This window comes from Lutjanus erythropterus, chromosome 10 (genome assembly GCF_056507025.1).
Source record: "Lutjanus erythropterus isolate fLutEry1 chromosome 10, fLutEry1.hap2, whole genome shotgun sequence".
NCBI lineage: Eukaryota > Metazoa > Chordata > Actinopteri > Lutjaniformes > Lutjanidae > Lutjanus > Lutjanus erythropterus.
This window is the reverse complement of record NC_139326.1, coordinates 27,868,040-27,894,440: the sequence shown is the minus strand read 5'-3', so window position 1 is coordinate 27,894,440 and position 26,401 is coordinate 27,868,040. Positions and strand designations below refer to the sequence as shown.

The following is a 26,401-nucleotide window of genomic DNA, read 5'->3' as shown; positions in this document are numbered from 1 at the left end:
ACTTTAGGACTTAAAAAAAAGTAAAAAAAAAAAAGTAAAAAAAACAAAAAAAAGTAAAAAAAACAAAAAAAAACAAAAACAAAAACAAAAACAAAGCAAGATCCTTAATAGTTTCACACATGTTCTCCTATTACTCCTTGTAGTGGCTTTAATATTTATATAATCAAACCAGGTGTTTAGGGTAAATTAGATGATGGGGCTCAAGTGGCTAATGCTAGTTTTAAGTTAACACTAATTTGTGAACTTGTCATTGCTTGTACCCTTAGCCTCATATCCACTGTCACACTAAAGAACTATTGTTTATAATTGGGCAGAAGGGAAATAATCCCTGAGACTAGGGGGAGAAATACCACCTCCGTCCTTACTTCCTGTTGCAGCTTCATACCTCTGCAGTATGTAGATGTCTGACAGTGGACCTTTATGATGGAAATGTATATCAGTGCTGATCGAAATATGACATGAAGCTCATGCAGCCGTGCTTTTCACTGCTGGTACATGATGGTCACACAGCATCACAGAAACAGTAAACCTGTTACTGACATAAGGCCAGGGCAGCGGAGGAGAGTAAGCAGTTTATACTCTCAGGTCTGATAGAGATAAGCAGATCAGCTGTTTTGACGGATTTGATGTAGTAGGGGAGCAAGGCCGATGAAAAGACTTGTAGTGGATTGGCAGGGATTGTATTAGAGAGAAGGTGGGGTCAGACAGACTTTGGTACACATGCCATCACGTCTGTGGCCTCTGTGTGACCACGGCCAGTGACCAGGAGATGAGATGCTGTGCCACCTGTGATTCTGTGCCAGCCTACACAGATGCACCATCATTGCTTTGCCTTGCATACCCTCTGAGACACGGGTGCAACCTTTAAAACATGTGGCTGGCAGACCCTGTTACACAACCCAAGGCGGGGGGATGCATCCACGGGGCGCTCGCATCAGTCAAATTGTGTTGCTTCAGCGAAGGCAGCTTCTGCCTGGAGGCAGTGAGGCTCTTTGGTCTGATGTTGTGGATGTGTGTGCCTCACAGAAGAGAGGAGAGTAGGAAGTGACATATCCACCGACCCCCCTCTGTTATGGCTATCCAGGCCCCCTCCCTCTCAGCTGAGATTTCAGTTATCAGGGAGAGGAGCAGGGAGGACAGCAGGGGTGAGTTGTTACCATGCTAATTCACCCTGCTCCCCTCTGAAAACATGGGGAAGCCAGCTGAGAGGCATGAGAGAGAGAGATGCCAAAAAAAGAATGTCTTTCACAGCACTTTGGCTCTTTATAATGCTACCATACTCTGTTTAATTGTGAGTTGGCATGGCAATGAGCGGCCCTCATAATGGCAGCAGCTGGGGGTGATGTGGGAGAAGGGGGAGGTGTGGGGGAGAGAGAGTCAGGGGCACAGGCAGGGGTGCATCTAGATGTTACGTAACACTGAAGGCTGGCCAGCCTTCAGCAAGCTGCCCCACTTGTGGAATTTGCATATCTATTGACTTGTGCAGCGTGTGTGGTAGTGCCGGATATCAAAAGGTTTAGCCATTTTATTTGTGCATGAATGTGTATGTTACTCTCTGTTTATCTATTGAGGCCTTGTTTTCTCTCTTCCTCCCTCAGGTCCTTCGTACTCATGTGATGGTGCGTGTTGGAGGGGGCTGGGACACATTAGAGCACTATTTGGACAAGCATGACCCGTGCCGTTGTGCTGCTTTTGGTGAGGTCACTTCCTATTCCTTCTCGTCAGCTCATTCCTTGTTGTGTCTTAGTGTTGCATAATTTGTGACACATTTAAAGTTAGAAACAAGTGATTCACATGTGATGCAGTATGTTCAGTCTAGACATATAACTACAATTTATGTCATTCTGAATTCTGTATTGTCATCAGATTTTTGCCATTGACTGATTTCGTCTTCTGTCACCCAGTCAGTCTGTTTCATACTAAAATGGGACCAAAATGACTTCCAGACAGGAAATGTAGGTCTATAAAATGATGCAAGGTTGTAATGGGAAATATGCACTCACTCTGACTAATTCCTCCACCACTACCTGATCCCACAACACATTTGTGTCACAACTCATCTCAACACAAAAAACCTTTTTGCATTGGATTTTGGGTTAGTGCCGGAAATAAGCTTTGTAAAACAAATACAATTTTATGATACTTACACATTTTGTTCGGCAAGATAATCTTGACAAACAAACAACTCTTTTATGATTTTTGAAGCATAAATGCAATCAGCAGAAGTAAAAAGTTGATGTTAGGCTGTAAACAAACTACACCATGAGGGCGTGGCTCATTATCAATCCAACTAAGTGACTTGTGTTCGGCGTGTTCGGCTCAAAGTTCAGTTCATAGAGATTAAAATGTTCATGTTTAGAGTTCCAAATTTAGAATTTTGAAGTAAATTCACAGTCCCAAAAGTGAACTAATTAGTCACTTTTACTGTTGTTTTAATTTTTATTTTAAGTAGAGCCTCCTCCTACCATGGACACTGGAGTCTATACAGTGATGTCCTAAATGGTGTACAATATTCATGTTTTTGTATTGATTCGATAGCCAGGATAGCTCATATCTATTGTTATTAACAATTTAAAAATGTTTTACACTATAGCAGACAGCAAATTTGAACACATATTGTTGAAATTTCCAAGTTGGAACTCTGAAATTCCGACTTTCCAGTTTAAATTGAATGCGTCATAAGGTATGACAACTGCCAGTTGATGAAGAGAGAGACAAGATAGAGGAGATGAGTGGATCTATCTGTCTATTTCTCACTGTTACAGATACTCCAGTCTGCAGCGTAGCCCAGGTCATACACTTCATTCTGCATGGTCAAAGAAAGTTTTTATATCACACTAACACTTCTCTCCAAATACAGGCACTGTCTCTCTGCTATGAGTGTGCATTAGACTTTTTTTCATTAGCTGATGACATGCATAAACATGAACACTCATAAATGATGTTCACATTCATCAGTTGAAAACTGATCCGTTTAGTCCACCATTCACCAAAAACACGAGCCTGTTGATGAACATGGGCTCTGTTAGTGTCTTCATGCACAACACTGGCAACTGCATTTTTTAAAGATATGAAAAAGCTTCAAAATTCATGAGTGAGGTATTTACTGATGCATTTTATGCACTGATGTATTTATATGCAGAGCACAACCCATCATAGTTATGAGCATGTATCACAGAGCACAGTGATTCATGTTCATAACTATGCTGGGTGAGACCATCCCTCCTTATCTTTATCCTCGATATGGGTTCAAACCGCTGCTCAAGTGGTGATGTCAAGGGCCGAGCGTCTGGCCTGGACAGCTGACACTAGCTGAAGTCATAATTGGTGTTATATTTCTAACCACAAGAGGCCATGGTGAAGATCATGGAGCATTAAGTGATCACAGAAGTAGACCTTTTATGTTCTATAAATGTTCTCCCTAAATTGTGGGATCATCAGCATTTCTTTAGTTGGATCCAGGGAAGTATAAAATATGTAATCTTCTGCTCCTATCTAAGCACTTGATGACATTGATGTGGTTAGCTCTGATATATTTCTGGACCTCTAAATGACTTTAATCCTTGCTTATTGTTCAGGCTGACAATGTTGGATATGTTGGATAGAGGCCTGTCTTAAACACTTGATCTCAATCTGTCTCCCCAGCCCATCGCTACCACCAGGCTAAAGCCAGTGGCCAAAGTCAGGGAGGCCAGAGCAAGTCCTCGAGTGCCCACTCCTCCCGCTCCACCAGCCCCGGTCCGCACTGGCGAAATGAGGGCATAGCACCCTACAAACCCCCTGACAGGCGCTCTCTGGAGCCCCCCTCTGCTCCATGTGCCTCTTCTTCCTCCACACGGTCCGGACGCTCTCAGAACCCATCTGGCTCCACCGAGCTCGACTCCGGGGCAGCACGCGCCCTTCTCCCACGGCCGCCACGAGACCGCTCAGAACCCCGCCACTTTAATCCTCTCAGGTGAGTGTGTGTCTACGCAACTGTGCGGATAAGTGTTGGGATAAGTGTGTTACCATGATAAGAAATTAATCTCTCTCAAGTAGCCTGGCAGGCCACGCTCAGATTTTGCTGTTTGCTCTTTTGTGCCCACAGACAAACAGGCAGACAGAAAGGCACATTCACACACACACAAACGAGTGGGAATATACACAACAAACACACATGTCAGGAAGCCACAGATTAGACCAGAGCAGATTTATCTAATCTCAGGTGACATTGGCCAGATAAATCCATCTCACACAGCCACCCTAAAGCACATCCTAGTGGCTACAAGGAAGACCCCAAACATGTTAACTCTGCTCTCTTTTTATTCCTCTCTTCTACTTTCATTTAGTTAATTAGACCATTGACCGTATAAAGATGGCTGTGATTCTGTGCGAGCTGCTTCTTCTCTCTCCATGGCAAACAGATGGTCTGAATTAGTGTGAAGCCAGTGATAAAAGAAACCACACATCAGTTTGATGTGCTTCTAAAGTGATATATCAGTGATAGAGTTGTGTCCAGGCTGCTCACATCAGAGTAGTGGCATGTTAACATCATTATACGTGGCTCTTCCTATGGGACATAAAGACAATCAGGTCTGCTTATGCTCTTTATGAAACTGTTAAAAGGTTTAGTCGGTCACATACCTTCCCTATATGTCAGGGTGTGGAGGCGCCATTGTTTAACTATGTGGTGGTTTACCTTGGCTTCTGTCCAACTTGTGGATCATTTCTGCGCTGAATGATGGCTCAGGCCGACGTCAAGGCAACAAACAGCTCATTCGAATTAACCCTGTGTGGGTGGGGCATCCCCTCTCAAGTGCGCCAGACCAGGCAGATAAAGACTAATCTGACAACTATCCCTCGACAACTGTTCACAGCTAACTGGGGAAGTAGGTCAACAGGTGGGCAAATTACCATGCCTGAACATATATGTATATATATATAACTTATTTCTGAGGATAACTTTAGAAATCCAGTGTAATAAAGCTATCATTAAAAGGCAAAAAATGTGATCTAAACAGTTGCAATATCAATAGGTAGTAATGTTCTAATACATGTTTCCTTAAACTATTTTCATCATGCAAAATGAAAAAAAGAATGTCAATGTGGGACATTGGTTGTTGAGTCTGGGACAACTGAAAGTAAAATTTGGGACAGTTGCAGGACACTGAAGGAAAAAGTTAATTTTGAGCCCTGTGCATCGATACACAATCCTGCATTTTAGATTGTATTTCTTTTACTAGTATCAGTATCAGCAAACAACCTTAGAAATAGGTATAATTCTCGGGGTATAACAGACAAATATGCTCTATCATGTTCAGTTGAAAAACAGACCAAATGCTTTTTTCTTAAGTAAATAGAGTATAACGTTATATGTATATATGAGTACACCTCAAACTTTCATAGCCAAACAAATAAGTAATACTTCCAAGGCTGTACTGGGTCTTTAAATATCTAATTTACTCTATTGATCTCTACCCATCAAATCTGTCTAGGTTTGTTTTTCCTGTAAGTGAACTCCAGGAGCTGATTATACATTTAAATAAAAATACTGATATTCAATACCATTTTCAAAAAAAGAAAAGAAATCGACACAACATTGACAAAATGTTATTATTATTTTTTTTAAGATAAATACAACAAAGCTATAACATGCCAACTGAAATCAGCTAGAGCAGACGAGGCTAGTGACAAGAAGACACCACTTTGAGTAAGTGAGAGGAGACAGGGCTATGTGGACATTGCAGTGGCATGTGTGTCAGCTCACTGTCAGAGACAAGTGAGCACGAGACAGCACAGCTGGTACCAGAATATCAATGCCGTGGAAAATGAGTATTGAAAAAATTTCAAGGCATCCCGGTAACTCCACTGGTAGAATGTGTGGCCCATGTACAGATGCTATCGGTCCTCAGCAGCGGCCAGGTGTTTGATTTCTGCCTGTGGCCCTTTGCTGTGCGTCTTCCCTCCTCTCTCCAAAAGAACATTTCAATATTCATAAAGGATGTGTAAATATTTTTGACAACAAGATGTTGAGTTAGAAAATATGTAATACCAAGAATGTGGTATTATTATAATAACAAATAACTCTTTGTCTCCTCCCTGCGTTATAGGAATAAGGAGACAATGTTACCAGTGACAAGACGTCTGTCTGGAGACAGTGACTCCTCTACAGCCTCTTCTAAGGGAGGAGGAGGAGGTGGAGGAGGAGGAGGAGGAGGGGGACGGTACTCTCTTGGTGGTGCCTCACGGCGGTCTGGTGAAGAGGTGGTCCTGCTAGTCAATCGTAAGGAGGGGAAGCACATGATTGAGAGGCCTGGAGCTGGAAGTCAGACCCCGTCCCTGCGTCCTTCGTTGCCCCGTGCACGCAGCCAGTCTCGGGAACGTGCACTCGCTCCAATACTCAAACCCAACCCACCACAAGGATCCTCTGATGGATCACGAACATCTCGCACAGAAAGGGGCCGCTCCCTTGGAAACGACGGCCCGAGGAGGCTCCATGCTCCACGTTCTCACAGCCAGAATAAGTTATCCAGCCGTACACGGTCAAGTGATGCGAGCCCGGGACCTGCCTCCTGCTACAGAGACCCTCAACCGCCACCCTCAGACAGACGAGAGGACCTTCGGGCCAAACAAGTGCCCCCATCCTCTCCCAGATTAGGTGGCGGGTTCACCAAGAGGCAGTCATCCTCGTGCTCTAACTCACCTGTTAAAGGGGTCCAGAACAACAACAACAGCCCCAGCAAGAAGACAATAACTACGCCCAGACCTCCTGCCCCTCGCTCACCCTCGGTAGGAAAAGGAAGACTTCTTCCTCCAGTCACCTCAGGAGGTCGACGTTCACCACACTCATCTCCACGCAACTCACACCATCATGCCACCCGCTCCCCTCGGACATTACAGGGACCTCGCTCTGCCGGACGAGGCCACCACAGGACCTGGTCTGGTCTGGAGCGTCAGGAGCCCGAAGAGGAAGAAGTGGGTCTTGGCTTCCAGATGCTGCCAACACTCGACCCCCAGAGGGAGCAGGACCTGTATCGCAGCTTCGAGGCCGAGTTTCTGGCCAACACACAGCAGGCCAGAGGAGTGTCCAGCAGAGCCCTGGGAGGATCGACCCTGCAGGGAGCTGTGCCAGCACCAGCTGATCCTAACGTCACTGACTCTGCCTATTCCTCCTCTAACTCCTCCACTTCTTCCCTGAATGTTGGGGCAAAGATAGGAACTCTGCCCGACCTCAGGGAATCCAAGAGGACTAATCCACGTCACTTAGCGCTGGACGATCCCTTGAATTTACTCTATGGACACAACTTTGGAGGACCGCAGAGCTTTGGTCAAGGAGAGCCTGAGCACTGGGGGGAGCGTCCAGGAGGTCTCAAGAAACTCCCAGCCATATCCAGCTCCATGGAGGAGAGGGAACTTCCATCCTCCCTGCCTGGTCTTAGAGACACAGAGTCAGACAATTTGATGAATCAGGTCCCCTCGCGACCTGCATTCCACTGTAGGAATATGAACGGAGACCATGGAGGGTTTCCTCCAACGGGTCAGCAGGGTCAGCTTGGCTGGAGCACAGGACCAGAAGGAGATGTTCCTCCGGAGAATCACCAGCCAAACCTACCTTATGACCTAGAAAATGGTGACGGGACTGATGACCTCCCACCCCCAGAAGCTTGTCCGTCACCTGTGGCCCTTCCCCCCTCTGAGGACTGCTCCTTCCAGGATTCCTCTAGTGAAAACTCTTCCATGTGCTTCAGCCTGAGCGAATCCTGCTCTGAATCTCTCCCACCATCTTCACCTGTCACAAACGGGGACACCGATGGAGAAGCGGTGCAGACTAAGAAAGGGCAAAAGAAGGGAGACAGGGTAACCCCCATCTCAAAGCACAAACTGAGAGCCAGGATCAGGCCTCGCATCGACAATAGGCCAGACAACAGCCCCTCACGTATCCCCACCCCGGTCAGCTACAGAGATCTGCAGTCTCACGACACTATGTCCCCTTGCCACACGCCTCCGCTGTCCCCTCAGAGCTCACACTCTACTGGACGTCCAGCCACATACAAGAGCCTTCACCAGGCTTTCACAGATATGATCCATCCTCAACCATGTTCCCCAGCCATGGGCAACAAAGACTGCGCCTTCCCTGGACAGTCAGGGAGCCTGGACACTGAAGCTTGGATGTAGCACAAATGATACAAGGGGAAGCTGTCATGAACTTTGACTACTGTGTAAAAAACTGAAGACTGGGCTGTAGACTGTTTTCACTGCATGTCTATCACTTCTTTTTTTCCACTTAGTTTCTCCCCTGAATCACTGCAGGGGGTTCACAATGCTTTTATTTTGCACTCAAGCCAAATTATTTATTATTACCAAAGGAATGGTTTTATTACTTTTACTGTAATTTTAATGTGTGCATGGGGATGCTTTTGCCAATCATAAGGTGTTTTTTTTTTTTTTTTGCAAGACACTTGTGAAATTCTCATGGTTGATACAGAGAGACAGAGAGAGAGCATATGTGCTGCCATGTGCCCCATTGAGGGGGCATGGTAAAGTGCCAGGGATTTAAAGCTGCATCTCTATAAACAGTATAAACACTAAACCTTTAGACAGATGGATTGGCGCCCACTTGTGGTTTGCCACAGCATCTCTGCTTGCCTTGATAGTCAAAATACTGGTATGACTGTGATGTTTTTAAGTCTCGTCACATCTTCACATAAGGCTCATTATACTCATATTTACGATATACTAATAGGTAACATAGAAAAAGGTACCCCTGTCATTCCTCCGACTTTATGGACAATACGAGCACTACCAATCTCTGTACAGGTGTCTGCTGTTATTAATGTCTAATGTCACCTTTTCACAACAATTGATGTTGTTGAGTTAGATAATATTTGTTTTTCAATGCTTTATGTGTTACAGGTTTTCAAGTTTATGTTTAATGCAGTAAAAAAAAATAACTATATTTGGACTCTTAAGTTGATTAAAGAGACAGTTCACACAAAAATCAAAAGGACATATTTTTCCCCTGACTCGCAGTGCTATTTATGCATCTAGTTTGTTTTGGTGTCGAGTTCTGGAGATATTGACTGGAGAGGTTTCTGCCCTCTTTCAAATATAATGGAATTAAATGACACTCGGTTTTGCTCAAAATCCAAATAATCCCCCAAAAACAAATACATTTGAAAAAACTGACAGCAACATTTCTTTCCAGAATTCATTGACCTATTTACCACAAGATAATCCACAGACCTTTCCGTGAGCAATTTTATATAGGAACTACTTTTTTTTTCCCATAGAGAGAAAAAAGTTCCTACATGAAAACTGAAGGAGACATTATTGTTGAGTTTAATTTTATTGTATTATTTGCTGCTTTGAGCACCACAAGCCGAGTGCCATCTAGTTCAATTATATTTTACAATAGGCAGACATCTGTACGGCAACTATCTCAAAAGTTGGTGACTCACAACATGGATGGATGGATAAATATCACTACAGGCCAGAGGAAAATGTATTTTTGATTTTGGGGAGAACTGTCTCTTTAAGTGTAAAAATATGAGGAGCAGTGCAGGTTGCATTACTTTGTGTCATTGTCACTGAAACAGAAACGCTGAGAGCTCTTTCTCTGACCAAACTGTACTCTGGAAAACAATGCTACATAATGTACGTGTGCAAAAGTCAAAAGCTTCGGAGAATGAATGTGTAAATACATGTTGCTGTGCTCACAGACGGATGTGGGTATTTTGTATATAAAAAGGCATTGAATATACAGTTTAATGTACATATTCACTGTTATCAGTTCTGTGCTGCCTTAGCTATGCAATATTGGTGTTGGAAATGCCTTGATGATTCCCTTTGCCTTAAAGTTTATTCGCCGCTTAGTTTTTGAATGTTTTTGCTCACTAAGACCTTTTCGGTAACACTACATTACCATCATTAACTGCTCATGATAATAGAAACTGGGGAGTGTGAATGTGGAAAAAGGTGAGGAACATTGCCAATTTTAATTATAAGTTATACTTGATGTAGGATATATAATTTATTGCCTCAGAGCTGTTTTGAAACACAAGAAGCCAGATAACCTACTTAGCAGAATGATTTCAAGGACGTGGCACAATCTGTGGCGACATCTAGTGGCTGAAGAAAGACATGTTTTTTTCACAGGAAGAAAGATACTGTTTTCCTTTCCTCCATATTTGTGGAATGACCAGTAATGTACAATGGTATTATAAGGTGAAGTTTGATGGATGAAGAATGATTTAAACGTGAGTGTCTATGCGTGTGCAACAGTGCATGAATAATAGATGCTGTAACTGGATATGTTCTCCTGTGAAGCTCTCGCACAGTTGTCAAGGGTATGAAAGGCCAGACTCCAGTTACTGTTTTTGGTCAGGTGAGGACTTTGTAAAATATATTGGAAAGTGAAAACGTAGGAACTGTAGTGTCAGTGCCCCACAGAATTGTCACTTAAGAGATGTTTTTGATGTGTTTCCAATGGTTTTGTTAAATCTCTCCCAGAGAGACTGTGAGGACAATGTCAGTTAAAAAGGAGGAAGGAAAACATTTGTGGATAACATCTTTTTGCAGGGCACTAACACAGTGAATAGGGTTAGGGAAAAAGCGTGTGCATATATTTGTGTACATACTGTATGAGAATATGTACAGAGTTTGAGTGAAGAGGGGAGTGATGTTGGTCTAATTTATTTATTTATGAAATTAAGCCTCATTGGGCTCAAGTGACATCTGTATCCCAAGTACTGTTAAGTGAGGTGGGGCCAAATATGTAGAAACAACATGTAATTTAAGATTTTTCTCAACATTATACTGCAGAGACAGATAATAATGAATTAGAAATGCTACCAGTTTAAAAAGTGGTATGATCCTACAAAACTAAACACATCCGGGCTGTTTTGCAATATTAAGAGATACAGTAATTTGATATAATGTTGACTCCTCATTGCTACAAATAATTTATGACGTATCAGTATTGTTAGAGCTACATCAATCCAATATGTAGTCAGTTATCAATTTCACCTATATAAACAGGTTTTTACACATTTTAAATTATTTTAAATTTAAATTTGTTTTTGGCTTATTTGTATTCTAATCAGCTGGTATTAAAAATCTACCAGTTATGTGGACTGTGACTTCATACAAACCTACATTTGGTTAGCAATCACAAAAAGAGTGATTGTCCTCACACAATCTTTATTCTGCACAACTTCATGCAAATTTCACAAAACTCTCTCTCCTTCTCTCTACCCTAATCAGTGAAATCTGAATGTTCATGATCAGACAGTTTCTTGTTTGCTAATGTTATTTTCACTAAAACTTCAGTTCAGTGTACAGATTGCTCGACATTGTGGAATTTGTATGTATGAAATAGCAATACTGCAACATTTCACGTTCAAAGTTGAAAATGCTGTCAAGTTGTTCTTGTAATAAATATTTTCCTCTGAAGTTTATGATTTATCTCTGATCTATTTTTCATGTGGAGCTTTGGTCACAGCAGTCTGCAGAACAGATTGGGTCTGGATTTGGAGGAAGTTCTGCAGTGCGTGTTGGAGAAATGCCAAAATGTGAAAATGAATAATGACAATATTGTTCTTCATGCACAATGTGATTTAATTTCTTGAAACAAAATGTCTGTTGATGTTGTTTTACAAGTTGTACAACACTGTGTGTAGTTGTCCCATTTGTTGACTAATATCTCTTGATCTTTTTGTGCAGATTTTTCAGACTTATGGTCAAAAATGCAAAAAAAAAAAACCTCAAAACTGAATGCCATATTTCCTGTCCATCTTTGAGTACATGCAGAGCAGAAAACTGGATTACATTTGAAAAAACGACTGTGGAATTATAGTTACATTGTCAAGGATTACTCAATTACGTTTTCTGCATCTTTAAAATATGACCATTTTAAAATTATGAAACTTTTTCTCATGATAGGCGGTGCTCTATTAACTCATAAAAAGTGTGTCATACATGGGTTTCTGTGCTCCACTTTGTGACAGACCTGGCAGGAGAAAAAAAGAGAATGCTCTACAAAAATGCATTTTCTTTGCAATGAAAATGTTTAGAGATGAAAACATGTATGGAAAGACATTTTTGTGCCTGTGTCCATTTTTTAAGTGCAAGGTACAATATTTTCAATGTTTGATTTTAAAATAATCCAAAAGTAATAGCCAAGATTAGATATTTTTTTTGTATTCCCATTATTTCCTTGTCATATGTATTCAACAACAACATTTCAAAGTAGTCCCCGTGGCTTTGAAAAAAAAAACAAAAAACAATGGAATAAGTCTTTTACAGACAACAGACATTTTAATTTTCATGTATCATTGTTCATGGTCTAAAGTGATTCTTATATTCTCCAATTGCAAAAATGTTCAGCCTACACACGTAATTATTATAATTATTTTTAAGATTTAGTCAAATATAAAGTGCAGCTCAGTTTATGTCTGTAGCTGAGCACCTTTTACTCCAAATCTAGATGGATAAAAAGCACTACAGGGCAGAGGAAAACATGTTTGTTTGTTTGTTTATTATTTTGTGTCCCTTTAACAGTGTTTTGTTATAGAAGTCATGGATACAGTATTAGAAACACCTTTCACTACAATATAATTTATTTATTGAGTTTAGCTTTTGTACCAAATAATAAGTTCATGTTTGTTAAATTTTTGAGTTTATATATATGTTACAGTGTTAATCTTAAGAATTGTTAACCATTTCAGAGCTATTTATTAGGAACATCCCCCAGTGACTGAAAGCTGACGTTGATGTCTGTTTGCAAACGATATTTTGTGGAAAGACGGAAGTAAATCAAGTGGGAGGGGACGAAGGCCATCACAGCCCCCTGTACGCCTGTTACGGTAAGATGTTTGTGGAGATTTTCTCTCCGAATTCATTGTGTGGTGAGTCTAATTTCAACACCAGAAGGTACGCTAATTCGTTGGGTAAGGTTTAAACCAGGCCGATAGATTAAGAGCTTAACTATCCCGGCAAAGGCTTCCTTAAGCCTGTACTTAGAAGGTCATGTCTCAGAGAAGTGGCCAGGCGCTAGCTGACACTGACAGGCACACTGCACCACAGAGCTAGCTGTTAGCTCCAGTTTCATTCAGTTAACCGTAACTGCCGCAAACATGCAGGAATGGGCAAATCAGTTATGCGTGAGTAATTGATTGCAGAACTGGACTAATTTAACTAACTTTATGTCGACGTTACATTTTTAGTTTTTTTTCTAATGGATTTGTTAAAAACACTCGAGGCTGCTAGGCTAGCTAGCGTTAACGTCATGTTAGCGTGATGCTAGCCAACTAGCGTACCTTTGCTCTACTTTTTAGGCTAAGTTAGCAGCTTAACGTAAAGTCAGCTTGTGTGAAGTACTGATGTTGTTGGTCTCGGATCTATTTAAGAATACAGTATAAGTTCGGTGTCAGTATTGCGTGATGCAGCCTGTAGTATCGTACAAAGGTTACCTTAATCAGGTGTATCGTCTTGCTAGCTAACGCTACGTCGTCAGTTGTGTAAACGCTTTGTATTTGGTTAACTTGTGGCTAACAACCTGTCTGATGTTGACAGCTTCCTGAAGTTCAATGAATATTGAAACTACAACGTTAGATTAATGAGACTCTCTGATTTGTCCTCGCAGTTCATTGTTACTAATAGCAAATGAACGTTAATAACTTACAGGCCTCTGTCATTCATTTAGACTTGGTATAAAGTGACTGACTGTTAACATTACTCTCTGCTAGCATAATTCATTTTCATTCAATTAAACTTCATTTAAAATTCAGTTAATAGCTGTTTTATTGCTGTATACAGGCTGATAAAGGCAATGTTGTTGTTATATTGGGTTAACATAGATTGTAATGGTCAAGGAAAACTTAGGTCTCCAAAGAGGTCTCTACAGTACCATCTGATTTAATAGGAAGTCATACTAATTAATGAGAAACTAATGAAATAATTAGCTATAGGCCATAGCAATGTTGATTGGGATGCAATATGTTTCATTTACTGTTTTTATTATAGTTGTGAAGTATAACTTCATAACATCATAGCTAATTAAACATGATGGAAAAAACATCACAATTCAGTCTCATTAATATTGTAACCAAAAAATATTTACTGTATATCAAGGCAACACTGAAAGAGACAATGGCAACACAGGTACACAAGGTTGTGAAAACAAGGTTTTAGAGATGCACAATAAATGTAGTGGTCAATAAATTATTGGCTATGGGATAAAGAGAAATTTATGTTGCTATCTATTATTCTGATAATGAAATTATAGCTGATAATTACTGGCTATAATAATGTCTGATTTGTTGTATTATGTCAAAGCATTTCATTTGAATTCTCAAGCAAAATGCTCTTTAAAAGCCAAAGTATGTTTGTGATGTAGTTTATTAGAAAAAATAAATGAACGTCTGAGGAATCCAAACTTAAGTCTTCTTTCTTTGTTTTTGTTGTAATAGTGATGTCAGTTAGATTTGGTTAGGTCACTGCTATGGAAAAATAAATAATCAATTTTTGCTCAACATGCATAGCCGTTTTTACGCTCAGGTGTACATAAGCTGCAGGTTTTATGAACTTCTTTTTAAATACAAAAATTTTAAATTATCTGTCATCTTATTCATATCTGCCACAAAAGCAGGAAGTTACTATTATTGACTGAAAAAACAACAATTCTAGCCACGTATTTATTATGTGAAACATTTATTCATGAAGCATAAATAATTTGCATAAACCATAATAACACAATAATCCTCTCACTCAAGAGGCTGCTCTTGTCTCCCTGTCCTTATTCATCAAATGTCTCTGGCTGACTGTACAATGTGAAAAGGGGCTTAATTACTGCCATTTCTGGTCTAACATGTCAGACCAAACCAAAGTGTTTACAATGTGTATACAGTTAATACATTTTTAAATTCTTAATGGTGATTATGTAATTAATCATTTATGTTCTGAGTTATGGAGTAACTCCTGGTTTTACTTTCTCTGCAGCTGGAGAATGTTTCTCTTTTTAATCAGATTTCTGTTCCTTTTTTTGGGCTAAACTACCCTTTAACTTGAACAGTGTTGCTCAAATTTTATAGCAGGAAGTATTGTAGTGCGAACGGGAGAAGATGTTTCGCAAAGAAGTGTTGGGTCAAGAGTGGCAATCAACAATAGGAAATAAAATAGTTACATTCTGCAGAAAGCATTTAAAGTTGACTCTGATATTGCTGGCTACATACCTGCTGACCAACAAGATTTGTGTTTAAAGAGAAGATATTAGTGTCTGTTTTCTCAGCAAAATCCATTGTTTTCTTTTCTGATAGATCACTGCCATTTGTTCAGGAGAAGACAGGAATTCCTTTTATTTCCCTGTGCTTGCACTTCTAGTATTTCCTGCTGCTCTTGTGATGCTCCAAGTTTCCACTCATCATGAAAAGATTTCCCAATCATCATCATCATCATCATCATTTCTGACCCTCTTGTCTTTTGCAGGAGAATCGACAGTTTGGATCCAAGATGACGGACTCCAAGTACTTCACCACTACCAAGAAAGGTCTGAAAGCTCACTATTTATTAATTCATAAGATAAATGATTTAACATGTAAACAGCCTCAGTGTCAAGTTACTCTTTTCTCTCCATGCATTGTTTTAAACAAATGCTTTGTGGAAATTGTGGCATAGTTAGCTTGGTGGTGCTGAATTATTATCCCTACAAATGGAGACCTGAACTTTTTTTTTAATGTTGTAAATGTAGTACAGTTAATTTAAAAGTGGTTTTTAGAAAAAAAAAAATAAACTAAATATATTCACAACACAGGATGCATTAGATGTTCATTATCACTTTGTTGAATATAATATGTTTACCATAGTACCTAACTGACCTAGGCTGACCTTGAAAATTGAATCATAGATGTTATCACCCTGCTTTGTTTTAACATTGTTACCCACAACTGAACAGCTCTGGTTATTGTAAATCAGATTAGACATATTGAGCATTAGCTGTCAGAGATTTAACTGTCCTGCTGTGCTTCCTGTTGTGTTTGTGTGGCTCTTTTCACACAAACCAGAACTGTTCCCACACAGGGCTTAGAAAAGGCAAATAGATGCTTTTGAGTGATGATGTATAGATACCCTTTGTTTGTTAAGATTGATTTAGACAAAAGAGCAGGTTTCTTTTGGTATCTGCTTATTCTGTGCATCTGCCCAATGTTGTATACAGTCTGTTGTTAGCATCTTGGAAGAGATCGGGAGTGATTAGGGATTTACAATGCCAGGGAAACTCTAAGTAGTTAGACTCAAATTTAAGCCCAAAATTGACAGTGTACTCACAGTTTATGTGTTTATAATCTAATTCATGCTGGTAGTATGTCAGTGACAGTGCACTGAAATAGTCTTTTTTTAGTTTTCTAAAAAGCAATGATAAAAACAACAACACAACTCTTTTTCATCCTTCATGAGAAAATCACATGATGACAGGATGCTTGGTTCAACACTATACCACAAAACATTATATTTAATATTAGCAATTAGGGCTGTGCGATGTGGTTAAAAACAAATATTGATCTTATTGTGACAGATAATGCAGTTGCGATATCATTGACACAATTAGTGGGAATGATCATTTTTGCATCAGTTTTTCCACTGGAAAAACAAAAACAAAAATCATGATGATGAGACATTTTTTGGGGTCTGTACCAAACAAACATGTTTTCTTACATCTGGAGAACAAGATTTGTGGACTTGGTCATCCCAGCAGCACTACAGTGCTTCATTATAATGCTGTTTTTTCAGGCATTTTTCTTTTATCAAAAAATTGTCGCATCTGTGATTTGGATATGGTCCATATCATGATTTTGATAATATTTGAACTAATTGTATAGCCTTATTGGCACTTCATTGGCAATAATTAAATTCTTAGTATAAAAAAAAAATCTGACCATATCAGTTTATTTAGGCAGTCACAATGTTGACTGCCTAAAATGATTGGACTGGAAAATGATTAACATCTTCACAACCATATAGGTCAACAGGTCACCTGCTTACTAATCTTGACATCCTGTCCAACAAAACCTGTAAATTTCGTTGGGTGTTGTGGTTGAAATCAGTTGTTCTTCTTAAAAATAACATTTTTCTGTTATAAATCTAAATCACAATACAAAGATATCATTGCTGTCCTATGAAAACCACGTTTCTCCAAAGTGCCAACTTTTCAGGAGCTAAGAAAAACACCCAAGTTTTCTGCTTTGAGGCAGTGCATTTTTTCACATGATTCAGTGCCTTTGTAAATGCGGTGTTTCACTTAAGAAATATTAGAATTGTCTCAGTGCATGATATTAAGTTATTTTGAGCAGTGTCCCATAGCACATATACACACAAAACAAAATCAAAGGGGTAACTTAAAAGTTGATAAAAGATCATATGAAATAATCGCCCTGCCCTACTCATCAACAGTCAGGTAACATGACTTCTGCACTCTCTCTTCCACTTCTAATAATGTGAACTCATTCAGTTGCAGCTTTATGATAAAGACTTTCTGTCGCTGGGCCAGTAGATGGCTTATATGGTGCAGCAGCTATCATGCACTGTGATCAGAATGGTTTCCTAAAGCATGTGCATCTAAACCCCTGACAAGTAATATGAACCGCCAGTATCAGAAACTGCTGGGGATGTCAGTGTCCCCATTATGTATTTATGAGGGACTCTGATAGATAAGGGTAGGCAGAATATTGCGTGTCAGTGTGTCCACTTCACACTTGGCACTTGTGAAAAAAATGAAATGCTGCCCTACATCACAAATGTATTACATGACGTATGATTCTCTTTTTTTTTTTTCTCTTGCGTACAGGGGAGATCTTTGAGCTCAAGGCAGAGCTAAACAGTGATAAGAAAGAGAAGAAGAAGGAGGCTGTGAAGAAGGTCATTGCATCTATGACAGTTGGCAAGGATGTCAGGTGAGCCAGGGAAAATTAATGTCAATGTGTAATAATGTACTGTAACACATCACCTTCCATCTGGAGTCAGTAGCCACACACTGTAACACCTTGTCCCTTCTTTAGTGCTCTGTTCCCAGATGTTGTGAACTGCATGCAGACGGACAACCTGGAACTGAAAAAGCTGGTCTACCTCTACCTGATGAACTACGCCAAGAGTCAGCCAGACATGGCTATCATGGCTGTGAACACTTTTGTAAAGGTAAAACTCAATATCTCATAAATATGTTAAAACTCTTTAGAGTTAGCTATTTGTAATTTATCATTCAAGTGCTTAATACCATTAGTGCTTGCTTGGTAAAGTACTAAAAGAGGTATGTGTCCCAGAGGTCTTGTGCCACAAAAGAAATTTTAAAATAAAAGTAAAGAAAAGTAAAAAGAAAATGTTAATATTACAAGGAAATAGTTTGTGTCTCGGCATTTGAAATAGGTTTTAACTTAAATAAGAAATAAGTTCTTCTTTTTTTAATTAATTTTTTTCCTTCTCCTCTTTCGTCAGACTGCAGTAGCAGTGACACCTCAGTGTATTGTTGTGGTCCTGTGAAAACCACGTATCTCCAAAATTGGTGATTTTAAATTTTTTGGTAAAACTGAAGGAGGGAGTGCTCCTTTAAGTTAAGACAATTCTCTTCTTTGTTAAGCCAAACAAACCATTTACAAAGCTATTAGATTATCTGAAAAATGCATTGCCATGAAGATATTTAATTGAATTTCCAGATCAAAACAACATAAAACACTATGACCCTGAAAAACAAAGAATAAACATTGTATCCCAGCTCACAGACAATAACAGTAAAGCACAGACTACATAAAACCTCTAGTAAGAACAGTATAACTATCCAAGCCAAAATAGGATATAAAAGCTCCTGTGTTCTGTAAAATGCGTTGTCTTTCCAATGTAGCATACATGTCAAGTAATCTAGCATACCATAGTAAGTGACCGTATGCCACTATGTTTAAGTTGGTCTGTTATCCAGTTCAGAGGTATGTACTTTCTAGCACTGAATGATCGCATTTTCAAGATTCCCCTTATATTGATCAGTAATAAAGATACTTGTTATCCCAAGTATCATGCATTTTGGATCATGCTCTAGAAATGCAAACAAATGTTTGATATATTTAAAATAAATATATATAAAGATAAGGGTTAAAAAGATGACAAAAACAAGACAAAGTGACAGTGTGATGGTGAGGTAGCAACATATTGTCTGTTCTGTGACTTCAGTATGGGCAATAATATAGCGAGGTGTGTAGAATGTGAGGTTCACTCCTTTCTTCCAGAAGGGAGGGGAGAAAACAGACAGAGTTAAAGAGACAAATAGAAATAAATAAAAAGTTGTGACAAAAACCTTTCTGTACCACCCACATAGGACTGTGAAGACCCTAACCCTCTAATCCGGGCCCTTGCTGTTCGTACGATGGGCTGCATCCGTGTGGACAAGATCACTGAATACCTCTGTGAGCCACTGAGGAAATGTCTGAAGGATGAAGACCCATATGTGAGGAAGACCGCTGCTGTGTGTGTGGCAAAGCTCCATGATATCAACGCCCAGCTGGTGGAAGACCAAGGCTTTCTGGACACCCTTAAAGACCTCATATCTGACTCCAATCCCATGGTACGACTCCTTGGCTATTGAGCCAGCCAGATGTCTTATTCACGTTGACACAGCTGGCTACAAGCCCCGACTCTGCCTTTCACTGATAAGCCATGTGCTGGCATACAAATGTTCACCGTGTTGCCAGGATCGTGTTAGTTCAATAACCTCTCCTTTATATCTTTACATAGCCGATAGTGGCTGTTTTTCTGTCAGCATTTATCTGAACTCTTGTCTTTATCTTCAGGTCGTAGCGAACGCAGTGGCAGCGCTGTCTGAGATAGCGGAGTCTCACCCCAACAGTAATCTGCTGGACCTGAACCCTCAGACCATCAACAAGTTGCTGACAGCTTTGAATGAGTGCACAGAGTGGGGACAGATATTCATTCTCGACTGCTTGGCCAATTACACACCTCGCGATGACCGCGAGTCCCAAAGGTAAGAGGAAGCACTTCATTAACGGTGCATGTCAGTAACCAGTAAAAAACCCTGTATAATTTTCTACTCACTCTCTCCCAACATCTTGCAGCATCTGTGAGCGTGTGACCCCACGGCTCTCACATGCCAACTCTGCAGTGGTGTTGTCAGCAGTTAAAGTTTTAATGAAGTTCATGGAGATGCTGCCCAAAGACCTGGACTACTATGGCACCCTACTGAAGAAGCTCGCCCCTCCATTGGTCACGCTCCTCTCTGCTGAGCCCGAGTTGCAATATGTGGCCCTCAGAAACATCAACCTCATTGTACAGAGACGGTATATCTAACCAAGTTTATTCAGAAAGCACATATAAAAAAGTGTTGTACAATAAAATAACAAAAATGAAATAACATAACATGGTAACAGCAAAATAGTAGTAGAGATAATGCTATTCCATACACAAATGAATAAGTAAAAGAACAGATGGGGGAAAATACGTAAGAGTAAAAAGGGAAACAAAACCTCAAGGACACTCAAAAGCCTGAGAAAACGTGGATCTAAAGTTGAGCCTTAAAAATGTCTGCAGAGGCAGACAGTTGAAAATGGCAAACTGTTCCAAAGCTTTAGGGTGGCTGCTGTGCCCTTAACCCTTACTGAGGGAAAGCCAGGAGCAGCTGGTCTTGATGATCTGACAGATCTGGGGTTGGAAAAGGGGCCAAGGAGCTCAGAGATGTACTGGGGCAGCAGGCTGTGTAAAACTTTAAAGACAAATAAAAGAACCTTAAACTCACCCCTGTACTTGACCAGTAACCAGTGCAGGGATGCCAGTACAGGTGTGATGCTGGCTTGCTTCCTGGTACCAATTAGTAGGTGGGGAGATGAGCTAGAGAGGCCTCTTCTTTATGCATTAGGAATAGCAGGCCCTAATAAAAGTTACATAGTATATCTCAATTTGATACCTTTTAATTTATTTTATGTTATGTTACAATATGAGTCGATTGCCATGAAATAACAAGAAATATCCCTTTTTAGCCCAGAGATCCTGAAACACGAGATGAAGGTTTTCTTTGTAAAGTACAATGACCCAATCTATGTCAAACTGGAGAAGCTGGACATCATGATTCGCCTAGCATCTCAAGCCAACATCGCCCAGGTAACCAACCCACCACAGCTATAATACATCACTGTGTTTAAAAACCATGATCTTATATCTAGATTTTGTTAACAAGATGATCTGAGTGACAGAACTGTTCGTCTGTCTCGCTGCAGGTCCTGGCTGAGCTGAAGGAGTATGCCACCGAGGTGGATGTGGACTTTGTTCGTAAAGCTGTCAGAGCCATTGGCCGCTGTGCCATCAAAGTAGAGGTGGGTGGACAAATTATATCATGCTGTCCCTACATGCTTTGTTGGTCAAATCCTTGTAACATTTGTGTAGTGTTAAATCATTCAGTGATAAAGCATTGATTTATATAATTTCCCTTATTTACTGGTAACTCAATCAGATTACAGCCCTGGAAATGATAACAAAAATACAAGATATTATGCAAAGTTATACAACTGTTCATTACATTTCCATTTTGGACCCTAATACAGCCTGATAAATTTCTCTCATAATTTCAATCGAACAAACTTAACACAGAACTGTATATTTTTTTCTCCTTTTATTTATGAACATAAGAACAGTAAGCAAAAAACAATTAAGGAAACAAAATGAGGTCATGGAATAAGCAGTAAATCAAGGCAAATTTGATTCAAAACAAAATGCCCCACATGGTACATATAATAATTAGGAAGGATCTGTCTCGTTGACTAAATAAATAGTATTTTTCCCATCGTTTTTCTCATTATTCTTGTGAGCCGTATGGAGTAGGTCATCTGTTCTAGGGGATATAGGTGTTAAACAATACTAACAAAGAGGCCTGCAGTGCGACAGTTTTTCTGAAGCCAGTGTTTTGTACTTTTACTTGGTGTCAGCAAAATATTTAGGCAGTAGGCATCATATTTCTGTAGCCATCAGGGATATGTCAAAGATACAGGGATGTGAATGTTGTACTGATACCTAAAACCAGGTTTTTGGCCATGTGTTTTCTGTATCGGCTTAAATAGTTAAGCCACACCATAAATTCTAATAATTTATATGCAAAAGGCTAAAGTGGACTATTTTAAAACCTTTTCATTTTAAATCGAAAGACATCCTGAACAAAATACCATGATTTAGTTTCCTAATGATAACAGTTGAAAAACAATAAAACTAGTTCCATTTTTTAGCATATACAGTATTTTATATGCTCTTCTCTGTACTGTTTTGAATCTGCAGGCCTGTCATGACAGATTTTTCTCTCTCCATTTATTAGCAATCAGCAGAGCGCTGTGTCAGCACACTGCTAGACCTCATCCAAACCAAGGTCAATTACGTGGTGCAGGAGGCCATTGTGGTCATCAAGGACATCTTCCGCAAGTACCCTAACAAGTAGGTTCCGTCATAGGCATCAGTGTGGTCATCTGCACAACCCTTGTTAACACTGGCCAGTCAGAGTGAGACATTTTTAGATGCATGAGGTTATACAGCCTATTAGATGCTTTGCACTGTTGTCTGAAATCTGTTTACTCACACAAACTGTGATACGCAAGCAGACGCCCCGACTGTTCCACATCACTGACCCACCGATTATTCTCTCCCAGTCTATAAATGGACTGAGTGAAAGCTCATTACACAGACAAAGTGTTTTCAGGTTGGCCTTTGTACCAGGAGACATGCAAAAGAGCTTTCAGACAAGAAAAATTGTCCTCGGTAATAAGAGTGGTTGTAGTGGACACCACTTAACACCCTGCCTTAATTGCACCTGGTCAAAGGTCAGGCAGGTTCGGCCGGTGCGTGACTTCTTCTGTGGATCCAACAGAGTCGATTCATGTGCCAGACAGAAACCTCTCCCACACATCACCGAGGAGTCGTGAGTCTCCAAGGGAGCAGCTTTGCAGAGCCTCCAGCTCGGCATGGCTCAAGCCTTTTAGCTGTATGAGTCACTACCCACTCAAACTTCTGCCTTTTCTATTAATTAGACATCAACTAAATCTTTCTGCTTTGGCACATCTCGTAATAAAACCATTATGTAAATGGCATTGGTAATTATCAAGCGTTTCATTCAAATCAGAAGTGCCTCAACCACAGGAATTCACCCACCAGTGCAGAAAACATTGGTAAATTGAGTATCTAGCAAGCAAAAGACCCAAAGACCAACGCAGCGCTAAAAGGACAGTGAATATTGGATTTACATTTGTCAGGCTGCCAGAAAACACAGCTCCAGAGTAATGCTAATGTTGTTCTGTGTCTCCTGGGTGTTGATGCGGGCAGTTGTTTGTTACTATTTTTTTTTTTATAAGGCAGCGACATGAGGTGGCTGTTAATCAGTTTGTTTATTTTTTTCTTTCCCTGATGGTCACAGATTAATTCAGTCAATTAGAGTTTTTGCTGTATGTGATTGTTTGCATCTTTTTTTTTATCTCCTTAAATATTTGTCTGCATGTAATGTTTTGTGTGACTGTGTGTCCAGGTATGAGAGCGTGATTGCCACTCTGTGTGAAAATCTGGACTCCCTGGATGAGCCGGAGGCACGTGCCGCCATGATCTGGATTGTGGGAGAATATGCAGAACGCATCGACAACGCCGATGAGCTGCTGGAGAGCTTTTTGGAAGGTTTCCATGATGAAAGCACTCAGGTGTGTTTAGGAGACTGGTGAGAGGTTGTTATTTAGAAAATGTGAAGTCCATTTCTAATGGTATTGGCACTACTAATTTGCAAGCAGTGCTGGCAGTAAGTAGCACACTTTAGGTTCTGTAGTTGGAAATAATTAAAGCCTTTGGTTTGCTGTTTGCTGCTTTGTGACATGCTGTACACAAAGTACCACAGAAGAGGAAGACAGTGCAATAATGGGAACATGTTTTATAGCTGGCTCAGACACATTCATTTTGTAGAGAAGCCAGCCTTCCTCTGATGAGTGTTATGCCACAGTTTGTTGTGGGATTACAACAGGCTTTGCGTTTTTAGACTCCCCCTAAGCAATAGATCGATTCCCATAGCATTGCCTTGGAGAGGCTTTTCTGATTACATTAAGTGATTTGGGGGGTCGAAAGCAATGCATTATGTATAAAATGTTCTCTTTTATGCTGTTATTGATAACGACAGGTTAAACTAGTGGTTGGAGTATTTACTTTAGCTGGCTGTGGCAGTTTCCATGGGAAACCTAATCCCTGAGAACTAAAAGGAGTCTCAACTTTGTTTATTTGTTATGTGTTTATTTTGTTTCAACACAGCTCATTGTTAAAAGATCATTAGACAATAGACAACCTTTGTTAGCTTTGACTTATCATTATGAAGTAAATGTTGAATGCATAGTGTGATGTTTATATAACACTGACAGTGTTCACATTTAGATTGGTTCCCTATAAGTAGGTCTGTACCTGATGCAGAATTTTGTCAGATTGGACTTGTCTGTTCCATACGCAGATTTGACAATTGGTTCACTATTTTCAGTTCAGTGTTAGATTTGAACTCCATATCAGCCTGTTTTACAAAAAACTGACAAGACTCCGGTTGAAATGCCTTTCTTGTCATGTGTGATGTAGAAATATCAGATTTCCACACAGTCAGAGAAAGAAAAGTCTGCATCCTCCTGCTCATAGTTCAGGTATAAAATCCCAGCACGCTAGAGTGTGCAGGGCAGGTGATGCGCTGCAATTTTAATATATCCCTTGAGTGAACAAGCTTTTTGTTCTCAGCTGTTTCCAAAGAGGTGATGGTCATTTCTTCACAGAGCTAGACTCTGAGGAAATGAAAAGCGTTTTGCTGTTGTGTCGAAGAGTTTTCCTCCGTCAGCTAGTGTTTCCTATAGCGAAGCCCTCTGTGGTTGAGGGGTAGGGCAAGGTTAGGCATATCACAGTAAGATGACGATGAAAGACATTTTGACATAACACTTTTTGTCTTTGCAACAAGGGCACTTGAAAACACTATGAGCCTGAAAGGTTTTTCCTCATTAAGATGCACTGTACCACTGTATTACAATTATAGACTAAAATGTTCTAATGTGTACTGTATGTGTTTATTGTGTCTTATAGGTGCAACTTCAGCTACTTACAGCAATCGTCAAGTTGTTCCTGAAAAAGCCGACCGAGACCCAGGAGTTAGTGCAGCAGGTGCTAAGTCTAGCCACACAGGTGAGAACAAAACCACACACACACATAAATTTCATGTCTCTATCACCATCTCTGTGTCTAAAGATATTTGACAATCCTCACCATACTGCCTTCTACTCAGAATGCCATCCATGTCTTCCTCCTCTAGTTTGTGTAATTTGTTTTCATCAGACATCGCTTTTGGTTTTCTAAAGAGTTCTCTATTACTTAGTCATTCTGGGCACCCTGGGGTATTGTGATGACAATATCTGAGCCTCGCACTTCTCTCAGTTATGACTGCAGTGGTTTGAGTTTACTTTACTGTTACACTCATTGTGTTTTAATTAGGGATGTTCCTTGCAACTAGTTCCTCTGTTGATTAAATTTTAATTTAGACTAGTCATCTTGTCTAGATGTAAGAAAACAGTCAAAATTGAGACAGTTAGTCAGTACGATTAAACATCATCTGAACATGTACTAACATTTGCAGCACCAGCAGCCTGCTCTCATTGCAGGCTAACGTCCACATGTCCGCTCTGAAAGTAGCTGCACATTGCTCCATGCAAGTGGTTATATGCCACTTTATTCTGATACAGCCTACAAACAACCTTATTTTCATTTTCTAGAACAAAATACTGCTAAATTGCACTGGTTACTGGATATCATCTGTCCCACTTTCCACATTACTGGATTACAAGATCTGGCCATTAGCACAAGGAGAAGGGGGCTGCTGTCAACGGTTAACAGGCATTGTACAACAATAAAATATTAGCAAAAAGCTTGACAGACTAGTACTTCCCTAGTTTTAATGGGCTTAGGTAGCAAGTTCATTTAGAAAATTGAAAACAACATTCTTAGAAAATCTTTTGTAGTATTATCTAAAATGATATAACTTGTATCATGTCAAAATGCACCTTAATTAAGACCCGCCTGTTATCAGTATTATGCTAATAAAGACACAAAACTAGCAAGCATCTAGCAACTAGTGTTAATGTTTGAAGGCATACATTATTTATTTTAATTTATTTTGCAGTAGAAATGTATCACCATGGACACAATGAGTTGGTACTTCTTGCTTTTGTCTTCCCATCATTTATGTACATGGTGAATATGACAGAGGACAAGAAACATCTCATTATGATGCAGTCTAAGACAACAGTAATGATTTCAATAGAATCTATAAAGATGTTTCAGCGTCTCTCTGACACAATGTCAATGTAGAATCACAATGCCACAATGCTTGTGTATCATTATTCTACAG

The 26,401-nt window shown here is 39.9% G+C and overlaps 2 protein-coding genes across 5 annotated transcripts in view; both read left to right on the top strand.

Annotated features, from left to right (window-relative positions):
* The window catches only part of gas2l1 (growth arrest-specific 2 like 1), a 31,066-nt gene extending 21,614 nt beyond the window's left edge, over positions 1-9,452 (top strand). Inside the window, exons 3-5 of the mRNA XM_084728896.1 lie at positions 1,599-1,695; positions 3,646-3,955; positions 6,090-9,452. Coding sequence (XP_084585022.1) covers positions 1,599-1,695; positions 3,646-3,955; positions 6,090-8,154 — 2,472 coding nt within the window. The 3' untranslated portion in view covers positions 8,155-9,452. The remainder of the gene's footprint in view (positions 1-1,598; positions 1,696-3,645; positions 3,956-6,089) is intronic.
* Positions 9,453-12,763: 3,311 nt separating this feature from the next.
* Positions 12,764-26,401, top strand: part of ap1b1 (adaptor related protein complex 1 subunit beta 1) — a 37,699-nt gene continuing 24,061 nt past the window's right edge. The window contains exons 1-12 of one of the 4 annotated variants that reach the window (XM_084728892.1): positions 12,764-12,842; positions 15,463-15,523; positions 17,816-17,921; positions 18,027-18,162; positions 19,331-19,576; positions 19,803-19,993; positions 20,085-20,306; positions 21,003-21,123; positions 21,240-21,335; positions 22,325-22,440; positions 23,522-23,687; positions 25,084-25,182. In XM_084728892.1, coding sequence (XP_084585018.1) covers positions 15,487-15,523; positions 17,816-17,921; positions 18,027-18,162; positions 19,331-19,576; positions 19,803-19,993; positions 20,085-20,306; positions 21,003-21,123; positions 21,240-21,335; positions 22,325-22,440; positions 23,522-23,687; positions 25,084-25,182 — 1,536 coding nt within the window. In that variant the 5' untranslated portion in view covers positions 12,764-12,842; positions 15,463-15,486. Of the gene's footprint in view, positions 12,843-13,007; positions 13,140-15,462; positions 15,524-17,815; positions 17,922-18,026; positions 18,163-19,330; positions 19,577-19,802; positions 19,994-20,084; positions 20,307-21,002; positions 21,124-21,239; positions 21,336-22,324; positions 22,441-23,521; positions 23,688-25,083; positions 25,183-26,401 lie in introns of those variants that run through there. The other 3 variants (XM_084728891.1, XM_084728893.1, XM_084728894.1) reach the window with 3 other exon arrangements.